This window comes from Trematomus bernacchii, unplaced genomic scaffold (assembly GCF_902827165.1).
Source record: "Trematomus bernacchii unplaced genomic scaffold, fTreBer1.1, whole genome shotgun sequence".
NCBI lineage: Eukaryota > Metazoa > Chordata > Actinopteri > Perciformes > Nototheniidae > Trematomus > Trematomus bernacchii.
The window spans coordinates 748,750-767,395 of NW_022987648.1; the positions used below are offsets into that span (position 1 = coordinate 748,750).

Genomic DNA, 18,646 nt, shown 5'->3' on the forward strand with positions numbered 1-18,646 from the left:
CTAACCTAGCTTTGTTTACCTTGGTAGCTAACACGATATGAACGTTAGCTTGGAGGAAAGGCAACTATAATGCAGTGTAATAAAACTACTATGAACAAAAGCTAGTGGTTCATATTAGGCTAGCAATAACGTGTTTATAATTGCAATCGTATACGGGTATTCTGCTACCATACAATGTAACTTGCATGAATACATTGTTTTGCGCTAGCATACAGCTAGCCTCGTTAGCTACATGCAGTATATGTACGGTCACAATGTACGGTAAATCACAGTACAGTATACTGTATGAGTATTCCGTGTGTGTGAATGCAGACATTCTCCTGCTATGAGATACATGTATGCAAGGCCATCTGCTGATATTACAGTTGATATATGGAAACTCTAGCAACTTAGTTAGCACAGTTAGCACTGTGTCAATGGCTTAGCAGTCCAACACAGTTTACACATTTAAACAGTCTTGTTTGGTAAATACACAAATAACAATGCAAACTTACAGGTTGTATACCCAGATCTTCCCCTGCTCCAAACGGTCCAAACAAGCTGTGCATATCCGGCCTCAAACTGGGCAATGTTTTGGAAGCTTTCGTCTGTGAAATGCCGGTTCTTCGAACCTCTGGAGGAGGAACACGCCGCTGCTGGTGTGGCCATAGCTCTTCGGGATTGGTCCATTTCGTTCCGGGTACCGCATGACATCAGGCGGGTACCCGGAACTAAATGGAAGACTCAAATGGGCAGTGACGTATCTCCAACGAGGCGTTTTGGGGAGGTATTTTCTGTGTTAGAGTTTTACTCGCTACAGGGTGTACTTTGAGGGTTTTGACTCTGCACACCGTTTACATGCATAAAAACCTTCATAACACACAAGGGGACGGGTAATAACCGGAAAAGCATGACATGGGAGCTTTAAGACCTATAAGAAACGTATAAAGCTTATAATTAGGGCTGCCTAGAATCAGCCCCTAGTTTTGCTGCCATAGGCTTAGACTGTTGGGGGACACCTTCATTCTTCCTTCTCTCTCTCTGTACCTGTGTACTCATGTTCCAAATAACACAGCTTCCCTAAACTCTTTTCTGTCTGTCTACGCCAGGATCTTGAGTCCTGGATCTTGAGTCATGGATCTTGAGTTGTGGATCCCGAGTTGTGGATCTAGGCTCCTAGCCCTATGGGTTAAATGCAGAGGCCAAATGTCACTGTGTGTGCTGTGTGCATGTATGTGTGACCAATAAAGAGGGTTTCATCCTCCAATTCTAATGCTGTTTTCCTGAGTCCTGGATCCTGAGTCGTGGATCCTGAGTCGTGGATCCTGGATCCTGAGTCCTGGATCCTGAGTCGTGGATCCTGGATCCTGAGTCCTGGATCCTGAGTCCTGGATCCTGAGTCGTGGATCCTGGATCCTGAGTCCTGGATCCTGAGTCCTGGATCCTGAGTCCTGGATCCTGGATCCTGAGTCCTGGATCCTGAGTCCTGGATCCTGAGTCCTGGATCCTGAGTCCTGGATCCTGAGCCCTGGATCCTGAGTCCTGGATCCTGAGTCCTGGATCCTGAGTCCTGGATCCTGAGTCCTGGATCCTGGATCCTGAGCCCTGGATCCTGAGCCCTGGATCCTGAGCCCTGGATCCTGAGCCCTGGATCCTGAGTCCTGGATCCTGAGTCCTGGATCCTGAGTCCTGGATCCTGAGCCCTGGATCCTGAGCCCTGGATCCTGAGTCCTGGATCCTGGATCCTGAGCCCTGGATCCTGGATCCTGAGTCCTGGATCCTGAGTCGTGGCTGAACCTGTCACTGTGGTCCTGCCTGACTCTCATCATACTACTTCCCTGATGGCTCCCACAGGATTGTTGACATCCTCCTGGATTCATCTTCTTCTTATTGACACATGCATTTCCAAACATTTGTAAACACGCTGTAAAATGTATTATCTCTTCGATTTACACACGGAATCTATTGCACGTCTGTCCGTCCTGGGAGACGGACAGACTCTGTTGCTCTCCCTGAGGTTTCTTCCATTTCGTTTTTTGGAAGTTGTTCTTGTCCGATGTGAGGGTCCAAGGACAGAGTATTCGTATTCATATTCTGTACAAACTGAGACAAAAGTAACATTTGTGATATTGGGCTATATAAATAAGCTTTGATTGATTGAGTAGGAAGATATACCAGGCTTTGATAAACACAATATTGTTTGTGAATACAATCATTGTATGCTTTAATAAACATTTTTCACTGCCTTAACTTATGTCATTTCTTAAAAAGCCATTTTAGTTTGGAATAAAAACTGACTGCAGACCTTCAATGCCTTTTATACGATGTGAACATGACTACTACTTACTATTATCAGACTCCACAGTGAATCATTGATGCCTTTACAATGAATGAATTATCCAATGAGATGAATTGGCAGGTTCCATACACTGTACTACTCATAGTCCCATGGGAGACTCACTTAACCCCAATAATGAGAGTGATAAAGGACGTCTGGTAGGCAAGAGGAGGGTACGGGGCTTTCGATTAGTTGTCAAGGGCTACTGGAGGCCCCCTGACGCAACCAGAGATCAGCCAGGGATTCAATTCATCATCCTGCCTGTGCCGAGCGCTAAGGGCCTTTTCATTATCATGCTACGGAGTCCCACTGTCGGCTCCTTCAGTTTAAATGTGAGTGATGGTGACGGAGGGGTGGGGCCGGGCCCTCGTCATAAATGTCCTCCCCAATGGACCGTTGCAGGTCCCAGCTCCAAAAGAATAGGCCCTGTGACCTCTCTGTCGTCTATAATTAACCCCTAACCCTCCGCCTCCGCCAATCCCCAGAAAGCCATGATGTGGGAGATGCTGTTTGCCAAGCCTCTCTTACCTCGGCCCCCGAGTCCCTCACTGCGGGCAGAAGAATACACTGTAGAAAGGGTAGGGGGGCAACAAAGGAAAATGGCTGCTGCTCTTGTATTCAGTGATGTGTTACATGTTAGGGATGACCTGAGTAATCTGCATTATAAGGCTGACATGAGTGAAATATTTTTAAATTCACCTACTTATGCACATTTATCCATCAAAAGATCTGAGACAGATTAGACTCAGGGCAATAATGACATACAGACATGTGGAATCATTCGCTTGTATGACAAATGGGTGTGTGTGTGTGTGTGTGTGTGTGTGTGTGTGTGTGTGTGTGTGTGTGTGTGTGTGTGTGTGTGTGTGTGTGTGTGTGTGTGTTAGCCGGTACTGACATTTACCACAACATCCAACAAGCAAATTGTTGTTACCAAAGGTGTCGGCTAAAACCCAAATCACAATAGCAAGTCAATTGTTCCCTAAAGGCCGGAGCTGACACATGTACATGATGACATTTGAGCACGCACACGGGGACAATTTCAAAAGAAGAATCACACAAGGACGAAATGAGACGTAGAATGAGGAAGCTTTTCTCTGCCTTCTGCAGCAGTCTTGGAAGAAAAGCATCTCTCATCTACAGACAGTGGAAACAGAGAGGAGCATGATTGTCTGCAATTTCTTGGAACCATGAGGAGGAAATGCAAATGCCCTGTAGCTGGAAGAAGCATGGAAGCTTTGCCAGCATGTGTGTGGCATATTGAATGGTAATGACAAAGCAGGCTCTATCCCCTGTGAGCAAGCCTGCGGAACAATGATTACAGATTGGTTGATGTGTCCTTAGCATCACAAGGGACTCTGATTATAATGCTAATCAGAGCTGCTGCCCATTGAAATGTATCTGTACTCGCAAGGCAGGGGGAAATAAGATGGAATATCCCTGTTAGACTGTCCATTTATCATGAGGCGCTGCTTGTTTTGATATTTTAGCCCTCAGGAATTTAGAGAGGGGCTTTTGGCAGGCTTAGCCTATTGCACCACCTGCTGGCCTTAGGCTGGTACCAGTATTACCTGCATGTTTTTGTTCCAGGGCATTTATTGTGCATAAAATGTTGACGTATAGGCTGACTGTATTCTGCGTTATTTAATTTGTTATTATAGTTGGAGAGCCTGTGAAACCGCCTCACCTTGCTCCGTTAGAATGTACGAATGGAACTCAGTGGGATTCATCTCTGTTTCAGGTTTGAAGTCCCTCCGCTCAGCCTGCACCAGGCACACAGTCCCCCCCCTTCCTCACTGAATGTACTTTATTTTCATTCCGGGGAGAGAAACAAGAAGGAGAGACGAGACACAGTGATGCTCAGCTGCACACTCAATGTAGGTTAATGGAAGGGAGGAGAGTCTGAGCTCAGGCCGGCTCTGATTGGCTGGCCCGGTGGACGTGCAGCTTCTCCGCAGCACAACCTGTCACTGTTGATCAGGGGCCATCTCTTAACAGCCAGCAGGGCTATCAGAGAGGTGAGTCCATTGCTATTCAGGACGAAACAGATGATAAATCATTTGTACATAATTAGTGCTCAGCAAGGTTACAACTGACACGTGTTTTCATCTTAATTAGGAGGGGGATTTGTTCCATTCATTTAATTTGGTGTGCATGAGCGCCTCTGCACCTAACTAAGTTAATCTTACACCTGTCAGGGTACGCATGGAGTCGGGCCTTGGATTACAGGGGGATGTGGGTAATAGTCCTCTATCAGATTGTATCACAAACAGACTTGCAAGTCAAGTGGACTTTAGTGACAAATAAGACTGCCAAATCTACTGTTATGTGCATTTAACGGCACTTTATAATACTTCAATCAGTTAGGAATTACTGCATGCTTTTAAATAGTTAGGTAACCTATGCTTCTGTCTTATCTCATATAGCTTTGCAGCCAACCAATAAGGCATATACATGTTCCTTCATCCTAGAACAAATATTTAAGCAGATCTTACAAATGGGCTTCATGGGGAAAAACGTGTTCCATCATGGAGGCTGCAGGCCCACACCCCCAGCTCTCTGATTTACAACCACAGCAGCCTTCACATATTTGAGCGAGAATCACTGTCTGTTCTCGATGCAGTCCAGTGGGCAGCAGCCAGTCCAAGGACTAGGTCTCTTTTCTTTGTTGAAAGCTGTATGAAGCTGTAGTAATTGCCCCAAAGAGGAGGTTCGATAGAGAATGACTGATTTAGTAACTATAGGCTTCTAATGGAATTCTCCAATGCCTCTCGGGCACTCAAGCTGACAACCATTACCTGAACTGATGCATAGTCCATTACGGGATTCCCCTGCTTTAATAGAGTGTCTATCACATGAAATACAGAGATGTCAGGTGCCAAAGCATGCACTCTCACCCATGTGTGAAGGTTTAACCCAACTGTAAATGCTTTTCTTCTACACACTGCTGCCTTACACATGCATTGAATATCTACATATAAAGCACATTGTAAGATGTTGCTGTTCCACTCCTAACGGCTGGCCCCAGTTTACAACCTTCAGAATGGTTTCATGAAACATGTGATCCAGCATCCTGTGAAATAACCACGCCCCGACTTTAAAACTCCTCTACTTAAATTGACGGAAGGAATAAACACCATGTGAAGTTACAAGCTTAAAAGCACTAAACAGCGATGTGAATCCAACCCTTAGGGCAACACAATAGCTAATGATGCCAGGACTTTGTTTTTCATTAAACATAGATTTTGTTTTGAGTTATTAGTTAATCATTAAAAAAATAATCAATGAATTGACTTGTTTGGTGAAATGTATGTCAGAAATGAGATAATGCCGTTTACCTCCAACATGAGGTCGTTTAGTCCACTGCCAGGAACCAGGACATATGTTACTATGACAACATCAAGACAAGTCAAACCAATGTACTAACCTTGTACACAATGTCTTGAAAAAGTCAAATTGTTTGTGAAACTATTTTCTTTTGATGGACAGAAGAAGTTGACTTCAATGGAATTGATGAATTGAAAGCACACATATGAATATAGCTGGGTATTAGGTTTGTAAAGTGATTTGTGTTCGTGCCAGTTGGTACCAGGGAAGCAGATGCTTTTCTGATACCTTACTTTGGGGACATGAAACATGGCTGTCTATAAACTCTTTTGTCTCAGCAAACAGAATGAGTCAGGACTGATGCCTTTAGTGTCACCTAAAGAGGTGAGGGTCCGAAGGAAGAGAAGGGTCAAATCATTTGATCTTTGAACTGAGGCCTTATATTTATACAAAAGTTGTTATTTGGGACAAAAAAGACACAAGTAAAAATACACAGCCATATTGAAATGAGTTCACATCAGATTATAGAATGAGTCTATAACAAACCATGAACACATTCTAGTTTGTAGTTATAAACAGATCCAGTTGTAATATTGCTGCTGTTTAGGATCAGTCCTGACTCTGATGTTCTATTCCTCTTGACTGATCACAGGTCAGTGCTGCAGTCTGATCACAGGTCAGTGCTGCAGTCTGATCACAGGTCAGTGCTGCAGTCTGATCACAGGTCAGTGCTGCAGTCTGATCACAGGTCAGTGCTGCAGTCTGATCACAGGTCAGTGCTGCAGTCTGATCACAGGTCAGTGCTGCAGTCTGATCACAGGTCAGTGCTGCAGTCTGATCACAGGTCAGTGCTGCAGTCTGATCACAGGTCAGTGCTGCTGTCTGATCACAGTGACAGGTCTTACTGTATATTCCTCTTACAGGTCTTTGTCATGGTGGTATATTAGCTAAACCCAACAATACATTTGAACAGTGTCTGTCATAAATACACTACTTGATAATAAAGTATGTACTTTGAGCAGTTCATCTGCTGTATGTTTCCAACCTACTTCATCTCAGAGGAACATATTGTACTTCCTACTCCACTCTTGATCTTACAGCTGCACTTAGTTATTACAGATCCAGCTATCAGACATGTACAATAGGCTATACATCTTTTAAAACTCAATATATATTCCTACCATAAATTGAACTACAAATGGCATAAAGTAGGTGAAATGTGTTCAGTGATCAGTACACAAAGAAATATCAGTAATAATAATTAAAAAAGATCATACATAGACCTATATTAATATAGCATTTTAAAGCAGTCATTATGGATTATGGCTGTTAATACCATTATTGTATTTATACATCATCAGCTGGGAACTACCACAATTCATTCTTTTAAAAACGAGAACTTATGCTAAAAGAAAGTACAGGAAGCAGATAGAGTTTGAGTCCATTTACCACTTTCAGACAACACGATACAGTGAGATGTACGCAGCATCAGGCAGGAGGAAGGTGCTATACTAAATCATCAGCTGTTCATACTTCAGCTCACAGCTCATCTAAGCCCAACGACACAATGTGTTTTACATATTTACCCTTCTCAGTTGACTTTCAGTATTGATTTGACATATCTAAATCTCAGATGTACAACATGAAAAGCTTCAGAAGAAAGGGAATCTGAGTAGTGGAGCTGTCATGGCAACCTGCTGTGGCTACTTTGCTTTTCATTGACTTTTACCCAGTGAGCATTGTGACATTAACTGTTGCTAACGTTTTCTCTTCCATGAGTCCACATGACTTGTGCTCCCAGTAGACACCTGCTTCTTGTCCTTCATCAGCTCCTCACGGGACATGGGCTCGATGATGGCGCCCAGCTGGGTGACCACCTTGGGCTTGCTGATCTTTCTGACAGTCTGCTCTGTGTTCCAGGTGCGACCCAGCGGAGTGCGGATGGTGCTCTCAAACTGCGCGTGGTTCTGGAAGGGAAAGGGCAGCGAGTTCACCTGATGGAGGCTGATGGAGCCGTTTCTCTTCTCTGACACGATGATGCTGGGGAGACATTGGTCTCTCCTTGGAGGTGGGGGGGCCGTCTTAATCCTGAACCTCCTCCGTTTGTTGCGGGAAGGCTTTAGGTTTGTCCCTCCCCACTCGCCCCAACCAGGAAGAGTCAGGTCCACGACCTGCGGCTTCGCTGCATCCTCCTGCTTCCTCTTGTCCTTAAGGAAGTCTGAGACCACGTCATCCCCGGCAAAGGCCTCTTTAATGAGCCCCCTTTGGTCAAGCTTGTCCTCCATGTCCTCCATGTCCTCCATGTCCTCCGTGTCCTCCGTGTCCTCGATGGTTGGGGCGAGAGGAACTTTGATGACTTTTGTTTCTTTGGTGAGAACTTCTTTCAGTTCGATGCCCCGCTTTCTTTTTCTGGTTTTGTCAGCCTGTGGAGTCACAGAGGGGGGCTTGTCTGTAGCAGGGGGCTCAGCAGGGGCTTCATCAGGGGCTGGCTCCTGCTGACTGAGGAGCTCCATGTCCTCCAGAGTCCTGATCCTCAGCAGCCCCTCCTCCAGCTGAGCTGAAGGGTTCGTGTGGCAGGAGTCTGCAGCTCCCTCGGGCATCTCAGCTTCACCACTGCTGTCTGCTATTCCCCCTCCTATAGCTGACAGCTCCTCTTCCTCCTGCTCAGGTACCTGTGGCTCCTCCTCTTCCTCAGGTACCTGTGGCTCCTCCTCTTCCTCCTGCTCAGGTACCTGTGGCCCCTCCTCTTCCTCCTGCTCAGGTACCTGTGGCCCCTCCTCTTCCTCCTGCTCAGGTACCTGTGGCTCCTCCTCTTCCTCCTGCTCAGGTGCCTGTGGCCCCTCCTCTTCCTCCTGCTCAGGTACCTGTGGCCCCTCCTCTTCCTCCTGATCAGGTACCTGTGGCTCCTCCTCTTCCATCTCCTCGTGAGCCTGACGCCGTTTCCTCCTGCTGTCAAACTCCCTGAGGAGGGTTTCCTCTTCCGTTTCCACAACCTCTTCCTCATCCTCCTCTTCTTCGGCTGGATTTCCCACAGCTCCAGGCCCCTCGGTTATTAGATCCATATTTTCACTTAACTCTTTCTCAGCAGGATCCTCAGACAGCTTCCCTCTCATCCAGGGATTGGAAGAATCTAGTCTTTGCTCGGCATCATTTACAAAATCAGGCAGCACCTCTTCATCCACTGCTTCCTCCTCCTCCTCTTCCTCTTTATTCAGCGAAGTGACCAGCTTCTGGGTCAGCTCTTTGTTCACCTCCAGCTGCTGCTGCATGGCTTTGCGAGCCCCCTCATCATATTTTGCCATGATCACCTTTGACTTGGCCCACTTGCCACTGTTCTGGTGCTTCAGAGACATCCTCTCCTGCATCCTGGCCAGCTCGATCTTACTCAGCTCCTCTAAGGCGGCGGCGGGGTCCGTCTTCACCATCTCCTCAAACTTCTTCAGGAACTCTTTACGCTTTGCCTTGTTCTGCACTTTGTGGTATTTTTTGCTCTTGATTTTTCTCTCTCTCCGGGTCTTTGCCTCGTAGTAGGACTGCAGAGCCCGGGCTTTCTGCAGCTCTGCACGTCGTATCTTGGCCTCCTCCAGGCTCATCGCCCTCATTGAAGCCTCCTCTGCAGGGGTCAGGATGGGGTCATTGATGGGCTGCTTGTTTGCTGAAAGGAGGGCAAATATCTCCTGCTCGAGCGGGGTTTGTGCCTTCCACCCGGTCACCATCCTCTCCATTGGCCTAGGACCTGTGGGCTCCTTGTCCAGGGGGAAGACCAGCTGCTCGGCCCTCTGGTTCTGTTTGATGATGTCTTTCCACCGGGTCACCTCTGTGGAAGCCTTCCGGAAAGCCACATCTCTTTGAATCCTCTCACTCTCCTGCTTGCTGAGGGGGCACTCAATGGTCTTGTTAGTATGCTGCAGGTTCTTCAGCTGCTTCTTGGTCTTGGCAGGGACAGCGGAGGTTTTCTCCATTGACCCGATGAGGTCCGAGAGATCGATCTTATCGCCCTCTCCCTCGGCGTTGACGGTAAACTCCGACATGAGGACGGCTGCCTCGGATCTCTCCCCCAGCTTCTTCTGCCTCTTACCTCCCAGAGCGCTGATGGCTTCGAGCAGCTTTTGGCGTTTTCGTTCATCCTTGCCGCCGTCCTCCTCCTCCTCCTCCTCCTCACTGCTGATATTTCCGTCTTCTTTACTGAGAAACTCATCGTCGCCATCGTCGTACACCACATCTGGCTTCACCTCTGCGATCTTCTCCGTCACCGTGGAGCTCTTCCTGACGCTCTTCCTACTCACTTTCTTCTTAGAAACTTTAGCCATGTTGGAGTCACCACCGCTGGAGTGGAGTGGAGTGGAGTGGTCTGTACACACGTGTGCCGTAAACCGAGCCGTTGTCGTAATTAGTGGCCGCAATGTGAGCAGTACTGTCGCAAAATATCTGGCAGTGTTTTTTTCTCTTTTCTCTCTCTCGCTCTCTCTGTCACCTAAATGCACATTTAAAGAAACTTTATTTGCGTTGCACATCAAAGCTCATGTTTGTTAAAACACATCTGTAGAATATTATGTGGGAAGGAAGGAAAGAAACTGAACGAGATGGAAATCATCACCAATATTCATATGTAATGATAATACAAACTAATATTAATGATAATACTGCATACTAACTGCACATAACATTATTATTATTATTATTATTTTATTATTATTATTATTATGATGATTATTATTATTATTATTATTATTATTATTGTTATTATAACAGTATACTGTTTCTTTCTCCTAAAGGTCTATCAGTTTAAAGAGACAATGCACGTATGCTATTCAATTCAGATTTAAAGAAGCTTTATTTGCATTACCACATCAAAGCACAGTTTTGTTAAACCTCATTAAACATTCAAAACATTTGTACAATATTATGTGATGTAAAATCAAGGAAATAAATAAGCTGTACATGATGGAAATCATGAAAAATTAAATCATAATAAAATCAGAATGAATGTAACTGGCAACTGCACATAACATAATTATGATTAATATAATGATATGATTATTAGGATTATGATTAATGTTATTATGATTATGATTGTTATTATTATTGTATGATGATTACAATTATTATTATTATTATGATTATGAATATTATGATTATTATTATTGTTATTTATTATTATTATGATTATTTGAATATGATATAACAGTTGATGTCTCGATCTGCTGGTGTATCAGTGTAAGCAGATATCCTCTGAGTGTAAGTGGACCACGTTGGCAAGGAGCATCTGAGGGTTGGTTGTTGCAAAATTAAAGAGAGAGAGAGAGAGAGAGAGAGAGAAGAGAGAAAGAGAGAGAGAGAGAGATGAGAGAGAGAGAGAGAGACGAGAGAGAGGAGAGAGAGAGAGAGAGGAGAGAGAGAGAGGAGAGAGAGAGAGAGAGAGAGAGAGAGAGACTGAGAGAGTTACGTGGGTTGTTGTTAGCATTTGGTGCTAGCTCGGAGCTAACGGAGATTAGAAGCTGCTCTAAATTATCTCAGTGGGTCTCAAACGGTTTGGTCATCTATGTAAACAAATATCTCCATCTATTTAATATTAGTTGTATATAAAATAAGTTAAGAAATCCTTCCAATGTGTAGCCTACTATAGGTCAGTAACAAAATCAAAAACACAGTTTGAAAGGGGAGTGATTAGTCAAATATGCATAAATAAAAAGAAAGAATGCAGACTAGGTAAGATACAGATAGGAGAGAGGAGGTGATCAAATATGTGTTATTGCTTGTGAGCATATTCTAATGGTTTTTTGATGATTGAAATATATACAGTTCTGTTTCATATGAGTGTTGAGAGCTGTATCCATACATCTCTTAATGTTGCCCTCAAAGTGCATCAGATTGATGCCTTCAACTTCAATTTAAAGAAAAACAAATCTTCCCGGGGGTGCATGCCCCCGGCCCCTCAACAGGAGGTGAGGTCATCACAAATAAAACAGATTCACATGGATAGGATACTAGATAAGTGTGCACACTCATTATATACAATACACATTCTTGGATTTGTTAACACTATAGTCCCTAATATATTTGTAGAAAGGCAGGAAATGGAATTAAATTGAGAAAATGTTTCATTGCGGAGGACCCCCTGTTTTGTGTCCCCCCCCACTTCTCAAACCAAAGTTACACCCTTGTATATATATATATATATATATATATATATATATATATATATATATATGTAACTGTTTCATTGTAATCTTGGTGCTCCCTCTGCTGGCTGAAAATGCGCGTGCACGTTGTGGTGTCTGTGCCGTTCTTTTCACACATTCATGGTCTGCGCTCCTCGTGACAGTGTCGCGTGTTTGAAACACAGCCTGCCTGCGGCTTCAAATATATAACTAGTTAGTGTTCGTTGTTATTTCTTGTGTTTAGTTGCATTCAACAATCAACATTTGACTGTCACATGTTCCGGTCATGTGACCTGTGTCAACACGGCGGTTCATCATGGCGGCGGCTTCGTCGGTTTTCCACAGAGTCAGAACTGGCTCTAAAATAGGTGCCCAATATGACCAAGAAGGAAACCTGATTCAGGTGAGCAGCGTTTACATCAATCTTTAACACTGACGGTGCTTTCACTGCAACCCTTACTCCAACCTAATAGCGGGAAAACTCGGAGGCTTGTGAGCTAACTTGAGTTAGCTTTAACAGCTGGATGGAGTTTGAATGCTCGTTTATAGTTTAACGGTGTCAATAGGAAACCTTTGCTTTATTTCATAATTAAGAGAGCCAAGTAAAGGAATGGCCACTTTAAGTTGGCAGACATTTGGCTCTTTCCATGGACGTTAACGTTGACCGTTATCTGAGTGGAAGAACAGACCCTCTGCAGCTGTGTGGGATTCAGTGTTGCTCCAGAGCACTCCAGCAGCCCACATGGAGTTTGTTTCTTACAGAGGTAAATGATGTGTGTGTGGCCCCAGGTGGAAACCCGAGAGGATGAGGAGCAGAGCGTCAAGCTGGCGGAGATCCTGGAGCTCCTGCTGGCAGCTGGATACTTCCGGGCACGGATTAAAGGCTTGTCCCCTTTCGATAAGGTACCAGGACCTGCTCTCTCCCTGTCATGTGATGGCGACATTAACACTCACTTTTGCTTTTCCAGTTGATAAAAACGCCACTGGGACAAGCCGTTGTGTCCTTTGGCAAGACTACACAGTATTCACTGTCTGATATGTGTCATTTGTAATGTAAAGCGCTTTGAGTATTCGGAAAAGGGCTTTATTATTATTATTATTATTATTATTATTATTATTATTATTATTATTATTATTATTATTATAAATTGTGAACTGAAGTATCTATTAATCTTTGAGTTTACTCAGTAGACAGGACTGCCATTGATTGATTCCAACAGTAAAGCTCCCACTCACCCTGTGTCCTCCTGTCCCCTCCTCAGGTGGTAGGTGGTATGACCTGGTGCATCACCACTTGTAACTTTGACATTGATGTGGATCTTCTTTTCCAAGAAAACTCAACAATTGGCCAGAAAATGTAAGTGGGGTTTGAGCCGGTGAATTGTTCCCGGAAGCCCCTATACACTGTGTGAATAAACGGTCCTAGATGAACGTTGACTGTTTGGAGAGAAGTGGTCGGCTGTCCAACTGAAACAATGTGGCCTGGTCCAACATTTAAAGCTAAAGCCACCAAAGAAGGGCTTGTATCAAAGATTATGACAGAAATGTAGAACTCCATTCTTACAATCCGACTATGCATACAACCAACGGCCACTCGCCATTAAACCAATTTCACGCTGAATATTCTGGGCTCCTTGCAATTTAAACAACATCTTAATAAAAATAGAATAGAGTTAAATAGTTCACTTAAGAGCTGCACAGATAAATGACATACATTGATGATGTACTTCTGCTTGCATTTGTTTTCCATTTCAATGATAGTGCACATTCACCAGACATTCATCACACAAGCTGACACGATTGAAATGTGATATTGTACAGTCTAACAGAGACAGTGACCAACATATAACATGTCCCAGTGTGACATGAAGGGAGCCTGCAGAGTCACAGTGATCGCAGTGTGTACAGATCTGTTGCCAACCTGGTCATCATTATTACATGTTAGCATATAGCATATAGCATGTAGCAAGAAATAATGTCATTTGTAAGCTTTTAAAAGAATGTCCTATGATTATTAACAATGAACACACACTCAGATCAGAATCAGGCAATGCAAAGAAAAGAGCGACTGATGGAGTGATAAGTGCTTCTTCCTCTTGGCAGATCCCTGACGGAGAAAATTGTGTCGGTGCTACCAAAGATGAAGTGTCCTCATTGCCTGGAGCCACATCAAATCCAAGGACTGGATTTTATCCACATCTTTCCAGTAATACAGGTGAGAGAATCCATCCTAAACTGAGATACCAAATCTTCATATGGTAATGTTAAGCATTACATTGGCATTTGTTAAGAGCATTTAAAATCGTAACAATGATAGCATTTGTCTTCAAACTGTTTATTCCTCCATTAGACATAGGTGTCCTATCAGTCTTTCTGCCCAATTTAAACTCATTTATATCTGCTGTCAAGGTATGGCTTATGATTTGGATATCCTAACTTATTTCAGGACTTCAGTATCAGCTCAGAAATATGTTGCATTCACATGCTGTAATGTCAGAGAATCAATGGTTCAGTGTTGGTGGAGATCTGAAGTGTACAGTGTATGACCAGTTGTGTGTTGTGTCTCCTGCCAGTGGTTGGTGAAGCGAGCCATTGAGACGCGGGAAGAGATGGGCGACTCTGTGAGAGCGTACTCCATCTGTCAGTTCCAGAAGAGCCACAGCCTGCCAGAGGTAGCATCAGTCACTGAGCCAGACTTACTGTAGAGCTTGGTGGAGTGGAATCCAGATGTGGGACAGAAGAGAGAATGGAAAACATCACCACTGTGATCAGTTATCAAAATACTGGAACATTGCTAAATAATGCTAAATGTCACTGTCAGAAATCCGATTTGGCACAGAGTATTAACCCTGACTTTGAATTGAACAGAATTGTGCAGGTGTGAGTAGTAATGTCCCCCCTTGGTAGGACATGTAAACCATAATGTTGTTTTGCTGTATTACATACACTGTCCTCCTAATCATAGTTTTTAATCCTAATATGTGTAACTCTGTGTTCCAGGATGAGGAGTTCCTTCAGAGGAAAGACAAGGCTGTGAGTGCAGTTCTGAAAGTATTGGTAAGTGGCTTCACCAGCAGGCATAGCATACATTAAATTGGTTCTGTAACTACTTCAACTGCAAAGACAAAAAGCACATGTGGTTAATCAGAATAATAAAGTTATTCTGTATGCTTAAAAACAATAGGAACAGGCGTATTCTGAAACGTTTTCCTACTGATCTGTTTGGGTTATATCAAATCTAAAATGTCCTTAATAAATCCTGGTGTTTACAGGAAGTGTACAAACCTCAGAGGAAGTACAGGCGGCAGAGGGATGCAGGGGAGCTGCAGGAGGAGGAGTCCAGAGTCCACTCCACTCTGCTGGAATACGGAAGGTAAGATGTGTGTACTCTGTCAACTACTCTGTTGTTTGTTTTTGCCCCAGTGGCTTTAAGGCAGTGCGGTGACCAATTCTAATTAGGGATGCACCAATGTCACATTTCTCAGCCCATTTTGATACCGGTGTTTTTTTTGTGTTATTTTTCAACCTTTTGTGCCAGGGAAACAAATACATCTTATTTATCAAATATATGCTGCCATTCTGCCCTTCATCACACTTGAGCACAAATCCCTAAAGATAACTTTTACAAAAGCTACTCAATGAGAAGATATTCAGTAGCACCAGTCAGTGGTTGTGATCGCCATACTCCGCCCATGAAAATATCTCCTGTTGAAAATCCTTTCCTGGGCTTATTCCAAATCCTCTTCACACCATCTATCACGAGGTTGGATTTCATTTCTCCATCCTGTGTTTGGGTCTGATGTTTATGACTTTGGTGATGCTCTGATGTCTTGGAGCTGGTCTCCTCTTTGTGGTTTCTTTCCGGCTCCTCACTCTCTGTGTGCATTTCACATGGCACTGCCCATGTTTTTTCTTTAAAAACATGATGAGTTTGATGTTTGATGAACATCTTTTCTTGTTGTTCTACTGCAAGCTGAGAGGTTATTACAACAGGGCAGCCAGAGCTGAATCCATTGTCCTCTCCAGGAACACTTGTCTCCGACTGTCCAGGTGAAACATGTGCTTTATTGAAGGGTGTGTGTGTGTATTTTCAATATGAAGAGCTGACAGTTGCTTCTGTTGAAACGCACTGCATTTCAAATGACTCTTATAGTATTTGCTTATAATAATAATAATAATAATAATAATTTCAATTTTTATAGCGCCTTTCAAGAGACCCAAGGACGCTTTACAATGGGAAACAAAACAACAAAATAATAATAGTCACACATTAACACAGGTTAAAAAAAATAACAGGTTGCTGGGTACTGCATTTTAGCTGAGGCCAAAGGCCCGAGTGAACAGATGGTGTTTGAGTTGTTTTTTGAAAGTGTCCAGAGAGTCGGCATTCCTGATAGCAGAGGGGAGAGCATTCCAGAGGGTGGGGGCTGCAACACTGAAGGCTCTGTTGCCAAAGGTTTTCAGTTTGGAGCGCTGGATGGAGAGCAGCCCGTTGTCGGAGGACCGCAGCTGACGAGAGGGGGTGTAGGGCTGAAGGAGGTCAGAGATGTATGCAGGGGCTAGGGAGTGGAGAGATGTGTAGGTTAGCAGGAGGAGTTTGTACTGGATGCGTGACTTGACCGGGAGCCAGTGAAGGTGGATGAGGGTGGGGGTAATGTGTGGGTGAGGAGCCTGGCTGCAGAGTTCTGGACGTACTGGAGCCTGTCCAGGGCTTTGCTGGTGACCCCGAACAGAACTCCATTGCAGTAGTCCAGGCGAAAGGAGATGAAGGTATGAATGAATGTTTCTGCAACGGGGTCGGGGAGAGAGGGCCGGAGTCTGGAGATGTTTCGAAGGTGAAAGAAAGCAGTTTTGACAGTAGACCTGATGTGGGAGTTGAAGGTGAGGCTTGAGTCCAGAGTGACGCCCAGGCGGCTTGAGTCCAGAGTGACGCCCGGCCTGCGAACCTCAGGTTATGTGACAACAGGGCAAACAAAACAAGCTCCATCTTCCTGTATGGAATTAGTTTTCTCATGATGTATTTTCATGTTGGAGCTTGAGCATGTATCCTGTGAGTCAGGGTTTCCCAACCTGGGGGGCGCGCCCCCATTGGGGGGGCGCCAAAGATAGCAGGGGGGGTGCCAGGCCTCAGATGATTTAAGGCCAAATATCATATTTAGACTTTTTAAAAAAAAAAAAAAAAATTTAAATTTTTTTTTTTTACATATAATTGTAATGCAATACATGATTGTCACTAAAAGCCTTGTCTCTACATTACAATAAAATATAAAAAATAATTGATTAATTAATTTGAATAAAAATTCAAGTTAGTAGCTATTATAGGCATAAAAAGATAGAAATGTATAATTCTTTCTTTAATAGAAATGTTTCTTCTGCCCGTAAAGTGTCCAAACCGGGCTTTTCTGGATAAGCGCATTTTTAAAACATAGTCATTGTCCATGCCGGTTTCAAATTATTTGTCACAGTTGCTCCGATCAGATCGGTCTCTTCAAACAGCGGGAATCCAAATGAATTAATCCTGAGTCCAATAACCATCAAAGTCACTCCAATAGTGCTCCTTGATTACGCTTTCATCCTCCTTTAACAACATACTTCACATTCATCCAGTTTGTGACAGTAGTTGTAGCATTTTTGAGACTTTTAAACTTTAATTACCGCTGTTGCGCCCCCCCCCCCCCCCCCTTGTGACTTCCAACAGGAGTCATTTGGGGGGGCTCTTGGGAAAAAAGGTTGGGAACCACTGCTGTGAGTGATGGTTGTGTTGGAGAGAAAAACAGTTGTAGTTTGGGGCAGAGGGAGACTTCATCAGATTTTTCAGATTTCTGTTTGTTTCCATTTTCCACAGATCGTTTGGATCCACGCCTTGAGTGGATTTCAGTATTTCAAGTTTGGCATTGATTGCAATCAGATTTAGTTCAAAAGCCAGTTTTTCCTTTTCTTTTCTAGGCTCCTCCTCTTGGGCCTCCAATGCATGCTTCCTCTTCAATGCAGCCATGCGTTCTTTAAGGACTGCTAAATCATCTTTGGTTTAGATTTTTGCAGATGAGCTGTATGGTAATCTGTATACTTTTTGTGGTCTGGAATTATTGTCCTTTAAACATAAAATGTTTGATGCAATGTCCTTAGGATTTACATCATCAGAAGTACCACTTCTGTCCTTTGATGCGACCTCTTGCATCATCTTCTTTGTTGGCCTTATTTAAATGATCCAAATATGGTATTTTAAACCACAGGAAAAACGTTGATGCATGCGCATGCCTGCCCGTCAGAGTGCGTAATCACTGTGCGCATTAATATGCGGTGTAACAATAGCCGCTTTCACACCAAGTACTTTGCCGTACTTAGTTCCCAGCACTTAGTACCCCCCATGGAACTAAGAGCAGATCGCGTTCACACCGGAATAAGTTCCCTGAGGGAAGATTACGCAAATGAAGCCGCTGACGTCACTTCTTCTTCTTCTGCTTTGGGTTTACTAGCAGGCCGCAAACAACTTCACGGCGTATACTGCCACCCAAAGTCCCCGGCCGGAAGTCCCCGGAGTTGGGGACTGGCTTCAGTAGAAGCTGCTGGGACTCCCAGCAGCTTCTATTGAAGCCTTCAGAGTAAATTGCCAGAACGCCGACACCTCCTCATCACTCCGACACCTCCTCATCACTCCGACACCTCCTCATCACTCCACCGCTCCCAAGTTATTCTCTCTCCGCTGGTGCGCGGGGCTAATGCTAATAATGCTAATGCCAGCAAATACAATGGCGGCTTCACAAAACTTTTCAGAGTTTTACGGGGAAATTGGAACTTTTTTCTCCCCAGGAAAGTACCACCTCTCTAGCAGGCACTAAAA

General features: G+C 44.1%; 2 protein-coding genes across 3 annotated transcripts in view; one reads left to right on the forward strand and one right to left on the reverse strand.

The window, feature by feature from the left end:
• Positions 1 to 7,073: 7,073 nt before the first annotated feature.
• On the reverse strand, positions 7,074 to 10,017 carry si:dkey-251i10.3 (uncharacterized protein LOC553498 homolog). Its single transcript, XM_034134257.1, has one exon. It carries the CDS (start codon positions 9,952 to 9,954, stop codon positions 7,402 to 7,404), a length of 2,553 nt encoding a protein of 850 aa, XP_033990148.1. The 5' UTR covers positions 9,955 to 10,017; the 3' UTR covers positions 7,074 to 7,401.
• A 1,916-nt stretch (positions 10,018 to 11,933) lies between these two features.
• The window catches only part of ccdc93 (coiled-coil domain containing 93), a 30,054-nt gene continuing 23,341 nt past the window's right edge, over positions 11,934 to 18,646 (forward strand). For both annotated transcript variants that reach the window (XM_034134295.1, XM_034134296.1), the window contains exons 1-7: positions 11,934 to 12,208; positions 12,595 to 12,708; positions 13,068 to 13,162; positions 13,909 to 14,020; positions 14,379 to 14,477; positions 14,806 to 14,862; positions 15,078 to 15,178. In XM_034134295.1, the coding sequence (XP_033990186.1) occupies positions 12,122 to 12,208; positions 12,595 to 12,708; positions 13,068 to 13,162; positions 13,909 to 14,020; positions 14,379 to 14,477; positions 14,806 to 14,862; positions 15,078 to 15,178 (665 nt within the window). In that variant the 5' untranslated portion in view covers positions 11,934 to 12,121. The remainder of the gene's footprint in view (positions 12,209 to 12,594; positions 12,709 to 13,067; positions 13,163 to 13,908; positions 14,021 to 14,378; positions 14,478 to 14,805; positions 14,863 to 15,077; positions 15,179 to 18,646) is intronic.